Genomic DNA, 18706 nt, shown 5'->3' with positions numbered 1-18706 from the left:
CGATTTAGTTGATAATTGCTGGTAAGTATTTTAAACCTCATCTTCTTTTGTCATGTATTTAAAATTGCTCTCTGAGGATGGGTGTGGTGGCTTATGCCTGCCAGCACTTTGGGTGGTGGAGATGGGAGTATCACTTGAGAACAGGAGTTCGACACCAACCTTGGCATCATAATGAGACCCCGTCTCTCCAAAAATAATAAAATGTGCCAGGCATGGTGGTGCACACCTGCAGTCCCAGCTAGTTGGGATGTAGAGGCAGGAGGATCGCTTGGGCCCAAGAATTGGAGGCTGCCGTGAACTGCGACTGGGCCACTGCACTCCAGCCTGTGTGACAGGGAGATACTTTCTCTAAAAACTAAGATAAAGCAAAATCAAATAAAATCACCGTCTGATTCAAAAGTGAAGGAAACAAATATGCAAGAATTGTTTAGGTTGTCACTGCTAAAAATGTATCCTTTTAATTTGTTTCAGGCACAAGCAGCATCGGAAGAATACAGACGACAGTTGAGAGAGAATCATCTGGCTGCAATAAGCAGTCAGAGGGAATTCAGAATGAATAATCTTGAATCCCAAGTCTCCAATATGACAACTGCTCCAGAAGATTTTCATTGTATTGAACTGGAAAAATATAAACACTTCTATCAATTAGAGTTAGAAGACAGAAAATACTTGCCAAAGAAACTAAAAATGTAAGTCAAAATATGGAATGGAAAATAAGTTAAGATCATTAATTTGCCTTGAAAGCACGCCTTTTACTAAGACAGGTTCATGAGATTAGTGGGAAGTGAAAGCTAGCTAGATAATATAATTTTGGAAAATTATATTAATAAATAAACTTGCCTTTAAAATGGGAGTGCAGGACAGTTTACATCTCTCCCTCTTTTCTTGTTTTATCTGGCTTTGTTTCTCCTTAATAGTCTCACGTAGTTAACCTGACCTGATAGTCCTTGAGCTAAGTATTTTGGAAGCTTTATGATTTAGAGAGGGATACTGTCATAAAACTGCTTGTCACCATCCCCCTAAATGAAAATATTAATGAGTTTGACTCCTTTTTGGAAGACTACAGCCCGAACCAAATAGCCAAGTACTGCAACTACTTTTGGTGCATTCTGGCACTCAGTAAATTATCTTGTTTATATTGGTTTACCAAAAATAATAATTTCTACATTTTCTTTTTTTTTTATTTATTCAGGATGTTATGGGGGTACAAACATTTTGGTTACTGAAAGGGTGAATGAATGACCTAAAGGACACATTTCACACACAGGTTATGTGAGAGCAATGTGGCTGGTTTATTCACCCGGGTGTGGGTGGGCTGAGTCAGAAGTGTCAACACAGAAGGGAGTTCAATCAGGTTTTTTATAAACCGGGATAGCCGACCCCCTCCCACCAGCTGTGTTCAGTTCTTTGTTTCTGGGCCACACTGGCAGGTGGAGAATTGCTTCCTGCTATGGGCAGCAGAGGACAGTGGGCACAACAGTTGTTTGTAGTACATTTTTCTTAAAATGACCAAGTCCTATGGCCCCTTTCCCCAGTCGCATCCATCCTTCTGTTCTGGCATAGTCCTTATCAGGAGACCTAGGGAGGGATAGCTTTGGTCTACATCAGGGAGGGAGCGGGAAGGAATGCTGGCTGCAACTGTCTGATCTACAAAGTCCGGGGTCTCCCCAGACTGCTGTGGCTATTGTTTTATGAGCCTAAGCTTTGCATTAACCACATTCTGTCCTATACATCCTTTTTGGGTTTCTACCTGTAATAAACCTAACAGTTGCATACAATACTGTTTGCCCTGCCCAAGCTTGGGCTACAAGCATGTCCCTTCCCCATACAGTGTACTCTGCTTCCATTAGTTGTGGGTTTACCCTCTACCCTTCCCCCCGACCAGCACCCACTCAGTATTACTACCATGTGAACACCATAGTGTTGGTCAGTTAGTACCAATTTGATGGCGAGTACATGTGGTGCATGTTTTCAACCCTTGTGATACCTCACATCAAAGGACGGGCTCGATCTCTGTCCAGGATAATATAAGAGGTGCAAGGCTCTTTCAGACATCAGCCTAGGCAAAAAATTTATGAAGAAGAACCCCAAAGCAATCACAGCATCAACAAAAATAAACAAATGGGACCTGATCAAATTAAAAAACTTTTGCACAGCCAAGGAAACTATCATTAGCGTGAATAGACAACCTGCAGAATGGGAGAAAATATTTGCTTTCTACACATCTGATAAAGGGCTGATAATAAGAATCTATATAGAACTTAAGAAAACAACAAGAAACAATCAACCCCATCAATACATGGGCAAAGGACAGGAACAGAAACTTTTCAAAAGAAGACAGAATAATGGCCAGCAAATATAAAAAAGTGCTCAATATTTCTACTCATTAGGCAAATGCAACTCAAAACTACAACGAGATATTACCTAACTCCAGTGAGAATGGCCCTTATCAAAAAGTTCCAAAACAACAAATGCTGGCCTGGATACGGAGAGATAGGAACACTTTTTACACTGCTGGTGGGACTGCCAATTAGCACAACCCCTGTGGAAAGTAATTTGGAGATACCTCAAAGAGCTAAAAGTAGAAATACCATTTGAGCCAGTAATCCCACTACTGGGCATCTAAACAAAGGAAAAAAAGATGTTCTAGGGCCAGGCATGGTGGCTTCCACCTGTAATGCTAGGACTCTGGGAGACCGGGGCAGGTGGATCATTTGAGCTCAGAAGTTTGAGACTGAGCAATAGCCTGAGCGAGAGCAAGACCCTGTCTCTACTAAAAACACAAAGAAATTATCTGGACAACTAAACATAGACAGAAAAAATTAGCCAGACATGGTGGCACATGCCTGTTGTCCCAGCTATTCAGGAGGCTGAGGCAGAAGGATTGCTTCAGCCCAAGAGTTTGAGGTTGCTGCGAGCTAGGCTGATGCCATGGCACTCTAGCCTGGGCAACAGAGTGAGACTTTGTCTCAGAAAACAAACAAACAAACAAAAAGACATTCTTTCATAAAGACATCTGCACTCCAATGTTTATAGCAGCACAATTCACAATTGCAAAGATGTGGAAATAACCCAAATGCACATCAATACATGAGTGGATTAGTAAAATTTCAGATATGTAACTATGGAATACTACTAATCTACCTTTTCATAGGGATAATCATTTTGTTGTGTGTATTTAAGGAGTATAAAATGATGTTTTGATATGTTTGTACATAGTGAAATAGCCATTATATTGCACCAAACTGATAAATTCACATTGTTCATTTTCACTTACTATTCCTTTCAATACAAGTGTTTCTTATGGCATCCACAAGAATCTTATAAATAGAGCCATTGCAGAAGGCAGCAATTATTACTTGTTAAGCCATACATTGCTGCATCATTGATAGACATTTCTCTACCCTCCTTACTTTATTTAAATTACTTCTTTTTTAGCAATTCCCCTAGGAATATGAATATATATATATATACACACACACATACACACATACACACACACACACACACACACACACACACACACACTCACTTCTTTGGAACAATTGTGAAAGCGTAACTGCACAGAGTAGGCATGCTTTGACACATCTTCAAAGTTAAAACACTATTTACTGGGAAGTTCCATTTACTCTTATGGTCACTTTTTGAAAATGTAATCATTTAGGAATCATTTAAGAAAAAATGAAATACTAAACATTTGTCTTTTTGCAATCTTCACAGAGCTACTGAGAGGCCAGCAGCGTTCAGTAGCAGTCTTGTTGCAGAGACACAGGAGACCAGAAGTTTCTCTGGCCCTTGTACAATGAGCACAGAGTCAGCTTCTGCTGGAACTGTTGTTGATGGGTTAGGTCTTCACAGAGAATTTCCTGGAAGAGAATACTCACTGTTTTCTTCTTCCTGCCCATGGACTTTAGATACCAGCTTGAAGAATAACTTGAGTGAGGTTAGTTATATGATCTTCTTTCCTTTGGGTTTCAGATTTCTGATATAATTACTGTTTTTAGTTTGGTGAAATACTGAGTTGTTTAAATGACCTATGCATGATTAGTAACGGTTATAATTATCTGCGTTAATAAAGAGAGGAAAGAGAAAGTTTTCTATTTTCTTAAATTCCCTGCAGCTCTCATTTTCAAGAGATACCCAGATAGTAATGTTATTCAATACATGTAAGTAAAATGACACATTTTAGATTTGTTTAAAGGCTGCATTTAAGTTAGATGTTAGAGATTGAATTTTCTGTAATAACAGGAAGTATATTGAGAGGTCCTTTGGCTTCCTTCCAATTGATTTTAGTTTGGCTGTGGTTGTGGTTCATAACACTTTTGAAGTTTTCCTCTACCATCTCAAAGTTTCCACCCTTAGTCACAAGGGAATGATTGGCATCCAAACACTTAACCACATCTGGATATTTATTATTTATAGCAGTCCAAGAGAGGTAAGTTTTATGAATTAAATAAACCTGTAGTACTACAAAGATTAACTTCTCTTTTTAAATTAAAAGATTTGTCATTTCCTTACATAAAAGTACATGTTTAATTGCTAAGGTAATTACAGCCTTTTAATCTCAAATTTTGTAAAATTTGCCTATTGGTGGGCAATTGCACAGCACTTTTTAGTTAAATGAGGCATGTACTTGAACTTTTAAAATGGCATTCACTTTTGTCTCTCTATCTTGCCATCACTTGAATGATTGATGACTAAGATGGAAAATCTATCAAGACATTTTGCTGTCTTTTTTCCTTCTATAATCTGTGCCAGGCACTGTATTGCCCTTCAGGCGACAACAATTCTGAATTTCTAGTAAGGGAAATATGAGGAAAATGTGTGATTTAAGGGGAAAGTAAGAATAAAATGAAAGAGTCTTTTAAAACATTTAATATTTGACAGTCTCACTTGTCAATATAGATAAAATCACTCAAGCCTCCCACCAGCCAGGACAAAACTAGAAGCATCAATACTCCAGACCCTTTTCCTAAGCCTCTGGGTGCCCCTCCCAGAGCAGCTCCCTTGCTGGGATCTGGGTCCGTCCCTTTCCCTTCTGAGCTTTCATATGTAACCTGGGAAAAGATTATTACATTAATAGGCCCTTATTTCAAGTCACGTTGCGATGTACATTTTACATAGTGTTTATTAATGGTAACGTAAGATTCTGTTGATAAAGCCTTCTCCCTTTATCTGGTATTGAGTTGTACTTTTACAACACCTGGCTGGTAATACTGTTATCAGATTATTCATTTGTTCATGCCTTTCTATGGTGGTGTTCTCACAAAAGTGTTCTGGAAAACAGTCTCTCAAAATACTGGGAAAAGTGTTAGTCAGACATTTGTGAAGGCATCAGATGTCATATTATGATTATCACCACAATATATTTATTAGCTTGAATATACTCTTTCAGGCCCCGTTTTGGGCATTTAGAGGGAGAATACCTTTTATACAAAGGAGTTAAACAAGAATCCTCTATATGAGAACATTTACAATACATTAATAGTTAGAAATGTTTTCACACATTTTTAGAAATAACTAAAAATTGCAACTATAAGCAGCCAGATGTTTCCAAAACCTGGTACTAATTTCTGAAAAGAAATAAAAATTACAATTCATGAGCTATATATTTTTGACCTCTTTTCTAATTCTAGAACATCGTGAATCAAAGAAACTAAGTTTGAAAACTGGCTCTAACCTATATTTATCCTTATTTCAAGCAAATTTTGGGAGATCTTAGTGTTCATATGACAAAATGTCAGTCATAAGACAGGCAGCACAATATTTTTACCTAATCTTAGCCAGTAGAATATTCACATGACATTATGACAGTGCCATTTTCTTCATGTGTGTATTCATGATTCTGTGCTAAAGTGTTAGTAGCATAGAACATACTTTAATATTTTAGTTTTATTAGAAGTGGAAAATAAAAATTTTATTTTAAGGAAAAATCAATTACAGTGAAAAAACCTCATCATGTTTTATAAAGGGTAGAGTTTTTCTAAGAATTTCAAAGTAACACATTCATGTGAAAATGTGATTTGAATTGTCCAACCTTTGTACTGATAAGAGAAAATGTCACCCTTTTTGGAGTCATGTATATTCAGTAGACCAATATTAATTGTACTTTTTTATTAGATGATTGTAGACAGCATCACACATACACACTCTGTTATCTAAATGTGAAATAAATAGGAATTTTATTTTATTATGTGATTATTTCTCTATTTAAGCAATCCTCAAGTTAAGTCTAGTCTCTCTAGCAATGCCATGAAAATGTCTCTGGTTTACCTGAAGATTATAAATAATATTTGACTTATTTCAGATGCAGCAGGAGTTGGAAGAAATAACTGTAGGACTAGAAGTAGGTATGCTGTCAAATTTTATGAATTAAATTGAGAGTAATGATTTGATTTCTGAAATCCACTGTAAGTAAGAAGTGGCATCCCTCTCTATTATTTGGTTAATAGATACTACATTAAATATTTCCTCTTACATGAATCTAGTGAAAGATGTGAAAACACTAACATTCATACTGAACAGTATACTTATGCTTCATGATTTCATTATCATATTCCATAGCTTCAGAGAAATCTCATGAAATTTATGTTTTGTTTTGTTATTTTCTGGATCTGCACTTTATTCACTCTACCATCCCTATGAACCTATTCATGCGTCAGGCAGCACACTGGAACTATTCTCAGAAAACGAAGGCATCATCAGCTTTCTACGTTTATGATAATGATTTAAGGCCAAAACCCCCAGACTCATCTAGTGACACTAAGCCAAGCAATTATAGTTCATAAGCAGTCACTTGACCTGTGACCTTTTAAATCCATCATCTACTTTTTCACTGGCATACTTTTGCCCTCAGAAAAGGTTCCATATTTCTTAGCATGGAAACATCACCCACATCAATGTGGTTCTTGTCAATTTTTTCAACTTCATATCTTGCCACATACCCTACACTGCCCCTCTGTTCTAGCATCTCAAAAACTAGACTACTTAGAATTCCACAATGTACCTCCTCACGGCCACCTGTTTTCCTTTACTTCTTCCCTCTATCTGATAATTGTCCCTCAGCTATCAAGTTATGTATCACTCCTACCAAAAAGTGTACTCTACTGATAGAAAACTTGGACAGATGGCCCTTGTCTGTGTTAAAAGAGTGCCCATTTTATACTTGTTATGGTCTCTCTGACTCTGCAGGGTGTTCCCTGCTTCTCCTCTTTGCATATTACAGTATACGATTGTTGAGGTCGGTCATGTGGACTGTGTCATCTTCACCTTGTCATTCCAGTGCTTGTCATAGTTCCTTCGCATGTGGTTGTTGAATGAGTGAAGGGAGCTGAGAAAACCACATGCTGAACCACAATGATAATTAATTTAATGTGCAACTATGGGCAATAATATTTAATATAATAATAATAATATGATAATATAATATTAATATTACAATACGAGTTTTGTATTGCCTGTTTACATATATATTTATCATTCTTATTAACACCAATAATGTTCTTGCCTCTTTCTTACTAGCTTACACTTATTTCCTACAAAATCTTTTAGGTAAAGAATATAATTCTTTACTTTTATTTCCAGGTGCTGCTGGATACGGTCCTCTAGAAGAGTTTCTCCTCTAGGATACATTAATGAGTCAAGTCTAAATGAATATATTCTTTGGAAGGCATCTCAACAATATATGCCAATTTTTTTTTAAATTATATGATGTGAAAGACTTTTAATTGGATCTTGCCAATGAAAGCCAATTTTATATCCTCAAACTGTCAAAGTGTGAGCTCTTTCAATAACCAAACACGCAAGTTTTCATGAATACTTTAGTGAAGTTACTTGATTTCTCATTCGTCTTTTACCATTTTCATCACTATACATAATGATAAATTTACATTTAGACAGACATCATTTTGGTTCAGGTACTGTGGTCATTGTCAATGTTTGGAGGTGTTACAATTGTTACAGTGCCATCAGACTTATGTAATTTTAATTTTCAGCACAGATTTATATGGCTCTTTCTTCCTAGAGACAAAAAGTTTGCCTAACTCTTTTGATTTTTTCTGTTCATTCAGATTTAGATCATGTGTGTTTTGACAAGTGTATCACAGAAGTGATCCTGTGGATCTTCTCTTTGCATCCTAACATGGGATCTACATCTGATTTGTCTTATTCCTGATGATGTTAGCATTGACCGCTAATGGTGGTATCTGCTGTGTTTGAGATTTGACTTGCTGAATGAGCCAAGCATAGTACCTGAAATAAATCTAACTCAGTCAGGTGTGTAATTCTTTTCACACTAACCTTACTTGCTTCAATTTCCTCATATTTTGGTGCAGATCTTATTTCTAAATTAGTGACATCCTTTGGTCTGTTGTTCTCTTTTTTTCTTTTGCTGTCTTTGTCTGGTTTTGATGTGAAGGTGATACTGGCTTTATAAAACTATTTGGTAAGTAATTGTCTTCTTCAATTTTTTAGGAGAGTTTGTATAACCCTGGTGTTAATTCCTTGAATGTTGGTTAAAATTCTCCAGTGAAACCCTCTAGGCCTAGAGACTTTGGGGAGAGGGAGCTGTTTTATTCCAAATGCCATTTGTTTCTTAAATAGTTACGGAGCTATTCAGGTTATCTATTTAATATTGGCTCAGTTTGGATAATTTGTGGTTCTTGAGAAATTGCTCCATTTGTTATACATAGTTAAGTTGATGAGCATGACATTTTTTGTAGCATTCATTAGTTATCATTTTAATGGCTGTAACATTTGCCTTTTTTGCTGCTCATGTCTGATATTAGTGATCTGTATCTTCTCTGTTTTTATCTTTCTCGGTCTTGTCAGATTTTTGTTGATTTTATTTATTTTTTTAAAGAACTAGCTACTTCTTTTCTTGATTTCTTATTATTTTCCTGGTTTTTCATATAATTATTTTTCTTCTTATATTCACTATTTCCTCGTCATTCTTATTTTCAGTTTCTCTTGCTCTTTTTTAGTTTCTTAAACTAGGACTATTGATTTGAACTTTTCCTTTTTTAATAATGTAGGTACTTAGTGCAATAAATGTCATCTTCAGCACTGTTTAAGTGGCGTTCACATAATTTCATTAGTTATATTTTTATTTTCATCCAGTTTCATGTATTCTATATTCCTTTCAGCTTTCTTCTTAGACCCATGGCTTTCTTTGATGGGTACTATTTAATTCTCAACTGTTTGGAGAATTTCTGTTACCTTTCTCATTAATTTCCAGGTGTATTCAATTATTTTAAGTGAACGTACTTGTATGATTTCAATGGTTTTAAATTTCTTGAAGTTTATTTTGTGACTTAGAATATGGATTATTTTTGTGAATTCATCATGGATTATTGGAAAAAAAGTTTCATCTGCTATTATTGGGTGGACTGTTCTATGACTACCCACTTGTGGGGGCTGAGAGTGTTATTCACTTGTTCTACGCCTGTGCTGATCTTCTGTCTGTAGATTACTAGAGTGGGGTGGTGAAGTCCTCAGGTAAAATTGTGCATTTATCTGTTTCTCTTTTTAGTTCTGTCAGTTTGTACTCCATGTGTACAGAGGCCATATTGTGTACACATTTAAACAGCTCTTATGTCTTTCTTGTTTGTTGGCCTTTCCATTATTGTGTGATGTACCTCTTTATGTCTAGTAATTGTTTTTGCTCTGAAGTCTACTTTATCTCATATTAACATAGCCATATTAGTTTTTAAAGAGAACTGAGGTTGTGTAGTTTATCACTTCCATCCTTTTACATTCGCTGTAACTATGCTGTTAAATTTGAAGTGCGTTCATTAACAGGCAGCATAAATTTTGTTGAATCATGCTCTTTCCCCCTCCACTTTGGTATTGTCTTTTAATTGACACATGCCCACTATTTGCATTCAAGGGAATTGTTATATGCTTAAGGGTCAGGTGTGTGCTACTATTTGATTTGTTTTCTGTTTGTTAATTATCTTGCTCTTTCCTCTGCATCTCTTTCCTTACCCTCCTGTTGGATACTTCAGGAGTTTTAGGATTAGATATTGATTTTTTTACAGTGTTTTTGATAATATATCTTTTATAATTTTCTTAGTGGTGACTTTAATTATTATTATACATGCACAACTTATCAGAGTCCACTGGTGTGGATGTTTTACCATTTGAAGTGAAATGTAGAAACCTTATTTCCATTTAGCTTCCTTCAGCTTTTTACTTTTTAAAATGGAATGGTGCTAAGTGACGCCCCTGTTGCACTGGATGCCACATCAAATATCATTCAAAAACGTATGGGAAGAAGCATATTTTATCCTCCCCTATTTTCCCATTCTGATGTTCTTCTTTTTGAGGTTCCAAGCATTCTTCTGATACCAGCTCCTTTCTGTTTAGAGAACTCACTCTATACATTGGTAAGAGGAGGTTTGCTAAGCACAACTTGTCTTAGTTTCCTCCATCTGAGGATGCCTTCATTTGCCCTTCCTTTCTGAGTGTGAATTTTGCTGGATGCAGATTTAGTGGCTGATAGTTCTTTTCTTTCAGCAATTTAAAAATGTTAGGCCTCTTCCTCCCATCCTCCATGGTTTTGAATGAGAAATCTGTCATTTGAATCCATATCTCTCCATCAGTCTACATCATTTCTCTTGGGCATGCTTTGAAGAGTTTTTATCTGTCTTCATTTTTCAGTTTTCAGAAGGTTTTAAAGGACATGTCTTGATCTGGACTTCTTTGGGTTTATCTTATGTAGAATTCACTTAGATACTTGAATCTGTAGGGTTTTGTCTGCCAAATTTGTGATATTTTCAGATATTACTTCATTGAATATTTTTTTCAGTCCTACTGTCTCTTTCGACTTTCTTTTTTTCCCTGGGTCTCTGATGGTACAGATGCTGTCTGATGGGTCCCCACGGCTGTCTTGTTTGTTCTGTTTTATATCTGTTTTTTTCTTTATTGTTCAAAATAGGGAAATTCTATTGATTTGCTTTGAAGTTCATTTATTCTATCTTCTCCCTTTTACTATTGAGTTTATCCCCCAAATTTTAACTTAGTTATTATAGTTTTAAAATCTACAATTTCCATTTGGTTCCTTGTTTTTATTTTGTATGTCGGAGTATTATAGGGTTACAAAGGCTTTGATTACATAATTGCCTTTGCACTGTCCCAAAACAGTGCCCACTCACTAGGGAGTATGTACCATAGTCACTATTTGTGGATTTACCTAATCCCTCTTCCCCATTCCTACCTGCTCAACACCCTATCAATGTTTCTTCCCATATGTGCACATTAGTGTTGATCATTTGGTACGAATTTAATGGTGAGTGCCTGTGGTGTTTTTCCATTCTTATGATATTTCACTTAAAAAAATGGACTCTAGCTCCATCCAATATAATAGAATAGGTAGTTAATCATTTTTAATTTTTTTATACGGCTGACTAGTACTCCACGGTACACATCTGCCACATTTTTTAAATCTGCTCATGTATTGATGGGCACTTGTATTGTTTTCATATTTTTGCAGTTGTGAACCATCCTGCTATAAACATTCAAGTGCAGATGTCTTTTTCATAGAATATCTTTTCCTTTGGGTAGATGCCCAATAGTGGGACTGCTGGATCAAATGATAGTTCTACTTTTAGTTCTCTGAGTTATCACTATGGTACTTTCCATAGAGGGTAGTGTCAGTTTCCAGTCCCAGCAGTAGTATATGAGTGTTCCTATCTCTTGGTATCCACACCAACATTCGTTGTTTTGGGACTTTTTGATAAAAGCCGTTCTCACTGGAGTTAAGTGATATCTCATAGTGGTTTTTATTTGCATGTCCCTGAGGATAAGAGATGTTCACCACTTTTTAAAGATGTGTGTTGGCCATTAGTCTGCCATTAGTATTTTCTTTTGAAAAGTTTCTGTTCATGTCATTGACCACTTTGTATGGATTTGTTTGATGAGTTCCATATAGATTCTGGTTATCAGCCCTTTATTGGATGTGTAGCATGTGAATATTTTCTCCCATTCTCTAGATTGTCTGTTTGCTCTCATGGGAGTTTCCTTGGCTGTGCAGAACCTTGTTAATTTGATAAGGTCCCATTTGTTTGTTTTCACTGATGCCATGATTGCTTTTGGGGTCTTCTTTATTAATTCTTTGCCTAGGCTGATGTCTGTGAGAGTTTTTCCAACATTTTCTCCTAGAATTCTTAAGGTTTCATGCCTTAGGTGTAAGTCTGTAATCCATTGTGAATTGATTTTTGTGAGAGGCAAAAAGGGCAGTTCCTGTTTGAGTCTTCTGCAAGTGGCTATCCAAATTTCCTAGTACCACTTATTGAATAGGTATTCTTTTCCCCACTGTGTGTATGTTTCTTGTTTATCAAAGAGCAGATAGCTCTATCTGGATGGTTTTGTATCTGGGTTTTTAGTCCTGTTCCACTGGTCTATGTCTCTGTTCTTGTGCAAGTACCATGCTGTTTTGGATACTCTAGCCTTGTAGGATAGCTTGAAGACTGCTAAATTGGTGCCTTCCATTTTTTTCTTTATGCTTAAGGTTGCTTTTTCTATACGGGGGTCTTCTCTTTTTTGATATAAAGTGTTCATTTATTTTTTTGAGATATGCAAAAAACGTTGTTGGTATTGTAATAGAGATTGCATTGAATCTGTAGATCAGTTTGAGCAGTATGACCATGAGCATGGTGTGGCTTTCCATCTGTTTATGTCCTCTGCTATTTCCTCGCTCAGTGTTTTGTAGTTCTCCCTGTAGAGGTCTTTCACCAGCTTAGGTGAATATATTCCTGGGTATTTTATTTACCTTGTTGCCATTGTGAAAAGTATGGAGTCTTTGATTTGGATCTCTGTTTGACTGTTGTTTGCGTATATGAATGCTACCAATTTATGTACATTAATCTTGTAACCTGAGACTTTGCTGAACTTATCAATTGCAATAATCTCTTGGCTGAATCTTTGGGGTCTAGATAAAATATCATATTGTCAGCAAAGCACAGTAGTTTGACATCTTCTGCCCCCATTTGTATTGGCTTGCTTTCTTTCTCTTATCTAATTGCCCTGGCTAGGAACCCAAGCACTATGTTGAACAGAACTGGTGATAGAAGGCAATATTGTTTGGTTCCAGTTCTGAGCAGGAAATCTTTCAAATTTTCCTCATGCTGTATAATGTTGGCAGAGAATTTATCCTATACGGCTTTTATCATTTTGGGGTAAGTCCCATCTATGCTTATTTTGTTAAGCGTTCTTATCATAAAAGTGTTCCAAATTTTATCAAATGCTTTCTGTGCATCTACTGCGAGGATCATATGGTCTTAGCTTACACTTCTGTTTATGTGGTGAATTACATTTATAGGTTTGTGTATGTTGAAACATCCCTGCATTTTTGGGATGAAGCCCTCTTAATCATGATAGATTATTTATTTGATGAGTAGTTGAATTAGATTTGCTAGGATTTTCTTGACATTTTTTGAATGTATATTCATAATGGATATTGGTCTGTAATTTTCTATTTTTGGCAAGTCCTTTCATGGCTTTGGGATCAGAGTGATGTTGGCTTTGTAAACTGTGTTGGGGAGGAATCCTACCTTCTCAATATTGTGGAATAATTTCTGCTGTATAGGCACCAGTTCTTCTTCGTAGGTCTGATAAAATTAAGCTGTGAGGCCGTCTGGTCTGAGACTTTTATTTTTAGGAAAGTTTTTATTGCTGCTTCAATTTCAGTACTTGATATTGGTCTGTTCAGGAATTCTATTTCTTCCTGATTGAGCCTAGGGAAGCATTGTCATTCTAAGAATTTGTCCATTTCCTCCACACTTACAAGTTTACCTGCATAGACATTTTCATAGTATTCATACATGATATTATGTATTTCCATGGTATGAGTTGTAATTTCTCCTTTTTCATTCCTGACTGAGCTTATTAGCACCCTGACTTTTGTGCTTCTGGTTCTAGTGAGGATCTTGCCAATCTAGTCAGGATCATGCCAATTTTCTTTTCTTTTCAAAGAATGAACTTTCTGTTTCATAAATCTTTTGTATAGGTCTTTTATTATTGATTTCATTTAGTTCTGCTGTGATCCTTCTTATTTCTTTTCATCTGTCGGGTTTGGAATTGGTTTGCTCATCCTTTTCCAGTTCTTTGAGATGATTCATTAGATTGTTGGTTTGTGATCTTTCTGTATTTTAGAAAAAAGAATGTATGACTATAATTTTCCTCTCAGGATTGCAGTAGCTGTGTCCCACAGATTTTTGATAACTTGTGTCCCTGTTATCATTTAGGTCAAAGAATCTTTTGATTTCCATCTTAATTTCCTCCTTGACCTGAGTATCATTCAGAAGTATGTTGTTTTGTTTCCATGAATTTGTGTAGAGATGATTGTTTCTGTTGGAGCTGATTTCTAATTTTATTCCATTGTGGTCTGAGTGGATACATGGTATAATTTGCATTTTTTAAAAAAAATTGTTGAGACATGTTTTATTGCTTAGGATATAGTGAAGCTTAGAGAATGTCCCAGTAGCTGATGAGAAGAATGTATACTCAGCAGTTTTTGGGTAAAATGTTCTGTAAATGTCTGTTAGGATCATTTCTCATAGAGTTCACTTTAAGTCCATTGTTTCTTTGTTTATATTTTATTTGGAGGATTTGTTCTGTTCTGTGAAAGGGGTTTTGAAGACCCCAGTTATTATGGTGCTGCCATTTATCATTTTGCTTAGATGAAGTAGTATTTGCTTCATGAATATGAGTGCAGCTCTGTTGACCATGTAAATATTTAGAATTGTTATGTCTTCTTGTTGAATTGTTCCTTTTACCATTATATTATGACCATCTTTGTCTTTCATTACTTTTGTTGATTTGAAGACTAAGTTATTCGATATGAGAGCTGCTACAACAGCTTTGTTTTGGTTTTCCTTTCCATGGAATATTGTTTTCCATGTCTTCAGTTTGAGTCTGAATGAGTCTTTGTGAGTTAGATGTATTTCCTGAGGATAGATGTTACTTGGCATATGTATATGTATTCATTCACCTAATTTATGTCTCTTCAGTGGGCAGTTCAAGTCATTCATATTTATTGAAATATTTGATAAGTGGGTCGGATCTGTTCATCCTGTTGATTAGATTTCTGTTGCTTTGTTTTATCTCTGTGCCATTGTGGTATCTGGCCTTTAACCTTTAGCTTTTGGGTAATTTTACACTGATGAGTTCTATTGTGCTGATCCATGACTAATGCAGTTCTGAGTACTTCCTGCATGGCAGGTCTTGTCTTGAACAACTCCCTCAGAGATTGCTTATCTGAGAACAATTTTATTTCTCCATCATATATGAAACTTAGTTCTCCAGGATACAAAATTCTAGTTGGGCCTTATTTCCTTTGAGAAGAGTGAGAATAGAGCCCCAGTTGTAAGGTGTCACTTGAGCAGTCTGCAGTTAGTGTGATGTGTTTCCCTGGGTAAGCTACTTACTGCTTTCCCCTTACAGCTCATAAGAGCACCTCTGTCATGTTTAATTTCTCCACTCTGATGACTATGTGTTGTGTTTTCCTCTTCATCATGGCTCCGCCAGGGGTCCTAGGAGGTTCTTGTACCTGGATATCTAGAATTCTAGCAAGGTCAAGGAAATTTTCCTCAATCATTCACTCAATTAAATTATCTAACCGTTGTGTATTTTCTTCTGCCCCCTCAGGAATGCCTATGATTCCTATGTTAGGCCTCTTATCATAGTTCCATATTTTTGTATGCTTTGTTTATTTCCCTTATTTCTCTGTTCTCTCTCTGTGACTGACTGATTTAATTGAAAGGTGGTATCATCAAGCTCTGGGATTCTTTCTTCTGCCTGACCTAACCTGTTCTTAAGGCTTCTTACTGTGTTTTGTAATTCCTTGAATGAATTTTTCATCTCCAGAAGTTCTGTTTGATTTTTCTTTAATACTTGAACTGCTTTAGTGAATTTTTCATTCATTTCCTGCACTTTGGTTTCTTTTGTGTGTTGTATTTCCATATTTTATTGAATTGCATTGAGGTTTCTTACAATCCATGCTCAAAACTATTCACCAGTCATTTCAGTGTTATGATTTTGGTTGGTATCCATTGCTAGAGTGCTGGTGAAGCCTTTCCTGGGTGTTCTTTAGCTTTTATTTTCCATACTTCTAGAGTTCTTTTGCTGATTCTTTCTCATATGGAGCAATTTTTACCTCTTTGGAGGTAAAACCTTTCGATTTTCTTTTGTTTCCATAATGACATATACCAAGTTTAATATCTGAGCCCTGAGGTCATGCTTCTGTGTGAGAACTGACCACACCCTGTATGGTGAGTCAGTAAATGTAGTAAAAGGGCATGTAAACTGACCTCCCTATCCGTAGGTGTTGCTTGCTGGGAAGAACAAGCTTCAGTGTTGTTTTTGGTTCCTGTGACCTCGTCTAGTTACTCAGAAGAACTCTCGTGTCCCAGGTGGTGGGTGGGGCTCTGGAACTGGCAGGTGTGTCCTTATTTTACACTTCAGCAGGTCCAGGTAGGGAGTGAGGCTGGGTGTGGCTTGGTTTCGTGAACCTGCACTAAAATTCCACAGAAGTTTTAGCAGGGGTCAAATTTCTGCTACCTGCCTTTGGGCAAAGCTGCCAGGGATGGGCTGAAGTAGGGCCTACTGAGCCAGAAAGTCTGTGTGTGGAGGCAGGGCTGTCTGAGACCCTGAATCAGGTAGTCTGGAACAAACTTCACTTCTTTCCACCCTCCCCTATTCTGTGGTTTCTTCCAAGCCTCTGCTGGCAGGCAGGACCTCAAGCCAGCCTTGTTGTACTATGACTGTGATGGGGACTGAGAGTTTCCCTGTCCAGGATCCCAGCCAGAGCTGGGAATGGGGCCCTTCTGGGGGAGGAGGGGTGCCCCCACATGTACACCATAGGTGTGAACCCAAACTGCACTCTCTCCCAATCTGCCCCTGCAGGCATCCACAGCTCATGAGAATTATTCACAAATATCCCCTCTTGCCCCTGGGTTTTGTGATTGGGACCTGAGTGTACTGGATCTGACATGTGGGCCCATCCTCTGGGCCCTGGAGATCAATCCCTGAACATAGCAGGGAGAAGCGTACTGTTCCCAAGTCCCTCCTGGGATGCTCAAGCTGGATCAATGTCCCTCCACTTCGGGCTGTGTCCCACTCTGCTGAAGTCACCAGCAACAGTACCAGGAATGGCCAGCAGGCAGTGCACTCACAGTCCAAGCACCTCTTTTTTCTGCTACAGGACCTCCAGAGAAAAGGTATGAGCTCCATTCCCTGTGGGAGCCTCTGTGTGGTGGCTCAATTTTTTCTCTCAGTAGCCATGGGAGGGGGAGGGGAAGGGAAGAAAAAGAGTCTAGGTGGAGGAAAGTCCACTCTCTCGTCTTCTTCAAACCTCTCTCTGGGAGGCAGTCCACCCAGAATGACGGGTGTGTGGAATCACTCTCATCATCCAGGACCCACTGCACTCATGTGGCTCCTGCAGTCTGGGCCAGAGTTGAGAAATGTCTGTGTTGGGATGAGGAAGATGGAACCAGAATGTTTGGGGCACCCTGGTGAAGACAAAGGCAGCAGGTGTGTCAAAAAGCAATGTGGAATCTCCCATCTTGCTTGGGTCTGTGCGGCATGAGATGCACTAAGCGGTGCTGGGAGTCTGGTGGCCTTTTTGAAAGCAGCTCTCCACTCACTGGGAGCAGCGTTGTCTGGGCTTGCATCAACAGAATGTCTCTCCAGCACCTCAAGAGCCCAGGAAGAGTCTGAGATACAAGGGAGGGGTATGGTACTGGATCCAGGTACCCTTCCGCCTGGACTCCTAGCCTCTCTGGGCTTAATTCCCTGCCGGTGCCTTTCTCCTTCCAGTCTTGCTCTTCCTCTTCCCCTGGAGTCTCCTGTGGGTTCAGGAACCCTTCCTTAAGCCCCCTTTCTGATCTACATTTGTCTGTCTGTTTTTTCTCTTTCATCTAAAACTTCTCCTTCTATAGAGATGCTCTGGCTGGTGGTGCCTTCGGTCCACCATCTTACCCCCCATAACCATTTGGTTGTTTCTCATAACTTCTTTTCCTTTCCTGAATTTTTTAAGGTTTTCATTTGTTTCCAGACAATTCCTAATTGCTTATTGGCATGACCTCACTCAGTCTCATTGTAGCTGGGGCAGCGTAGAGGTTCAGGTGCCTGCTGGGCCCTGCTGACAAAAGAAGTATGGGAAATGGAAGTGCAGATTAGCCTGGACTCTACTATCTTGTCAGTGTGTTGATTCTGGCTTGCAGTGGTGGCTCAGCTTCCTACTTGTCTCCAGTGACTCCAGGGTAGGGAAGGTGACACTAGCCTTGCCTCTCAGTGTGTGGGACTTTTTATTATTGAGTTGAGGTGGAGGCTCAGCTTCCTGCTGAACTCCAGTGCCATCAGGGCTGCAAAGATGACACTAGCTCTGCCTCACACTGTCTTGGTAAGTCTTTTTCATCCTGGGTGGGTGTGGGGGCTCAGGTTGCCTCTGGACCCCATTGATACTACATTGTCAAGGGAACTGTAAAATTATTTCTTTTTGTCAGGCAGGGGATGGAGAACAGCTTCCTACTTTGTCTGTTGCTACCACTCCAAAGTGAAAATCATAATGCCTACTTTTGCCAGATGGGAAATAGAAGATGAGCTCCTTCGTTGGTGCCAGTAATACCAGCAGGCAAGAACATCAAAGCACGGCTGCTTCTGTTCAGTGGATACGAAGTCGATAATCTGCTCCCCAATGGACTCCACT

The 18706-nt window shown here is 38.1% G+C and overlaps 1 protein-coding gene across 12 annotated transcripts; it reads left to right on the top strand.

Moving 5' to 3' along the window:
- The first annotated feature begins 477 nt into the window (after positions 1-477).
- LOC123629929 (putative coiled-coil domain-containing protein 144C) lies at positions 478-18664 on the top strand. 12 transcript variants are annotated; one of them, XR_006732391.1, is made up of 9 exons: positions 478-689; positions 3721-3943; positions 6308-6350; positions 7585-7776; positions 8070-8274; positions 8417-8443; positions 16903-17216; positions 17412-17529; positions 18504-18663. XR_006732391.1 is itself a non-coding variant. In XM_045539296.1 (5 exons), exons 1-4 carry the CDS (start codon positions 553-555, stop codon positions 8171-8173), a joined length of 507 nt encoding a protein of 168 aa, XP_045395252.1. In that variant the 5' UTR covers positions 482-552; the 3' UTR covers positions 8174-8274; positions 18504-18658. The 12 variants fall into 12 exon arrangements, 4 of the variants coding, with proteins under 4 accessions (XP_045395252.1, XP_045395253.1, XP_045395254.1 ...); XR_006732392.1 differs by lacking the exon at positions 17412-17529 and having other exon boundaries at positions 18504-18662; XR_006732393.1 differs by having other exon boundaries at positions 16903-17529; positions 18583-18635.
- The last annotated feature ends 42 nt before the right edge of the window (positions 18665-18706 follow it).

The sequence above is a fragment of the Lemur catta genome, unplaced genomic scaffold, assembly GCF_020740605.2.
Source record: "Lemur catta isolate mLemCat1 unplaced genomic scaffold, mLemCat1.pri scaffold_63_ctg1, whole genome shotgun sequence".
In the NCBI taxonomy this organism is placed as follows: Eukaryota; Metazoa; Chordata; class Mammalia; order Primates; family Lemuridae; genus Lemur; species Lemur catta.
The sequence above is the reverse complement of the archived record's forward strand: the minus strand, read 5'-3'. Positions and strand labels throughout refer to the sequence as shown.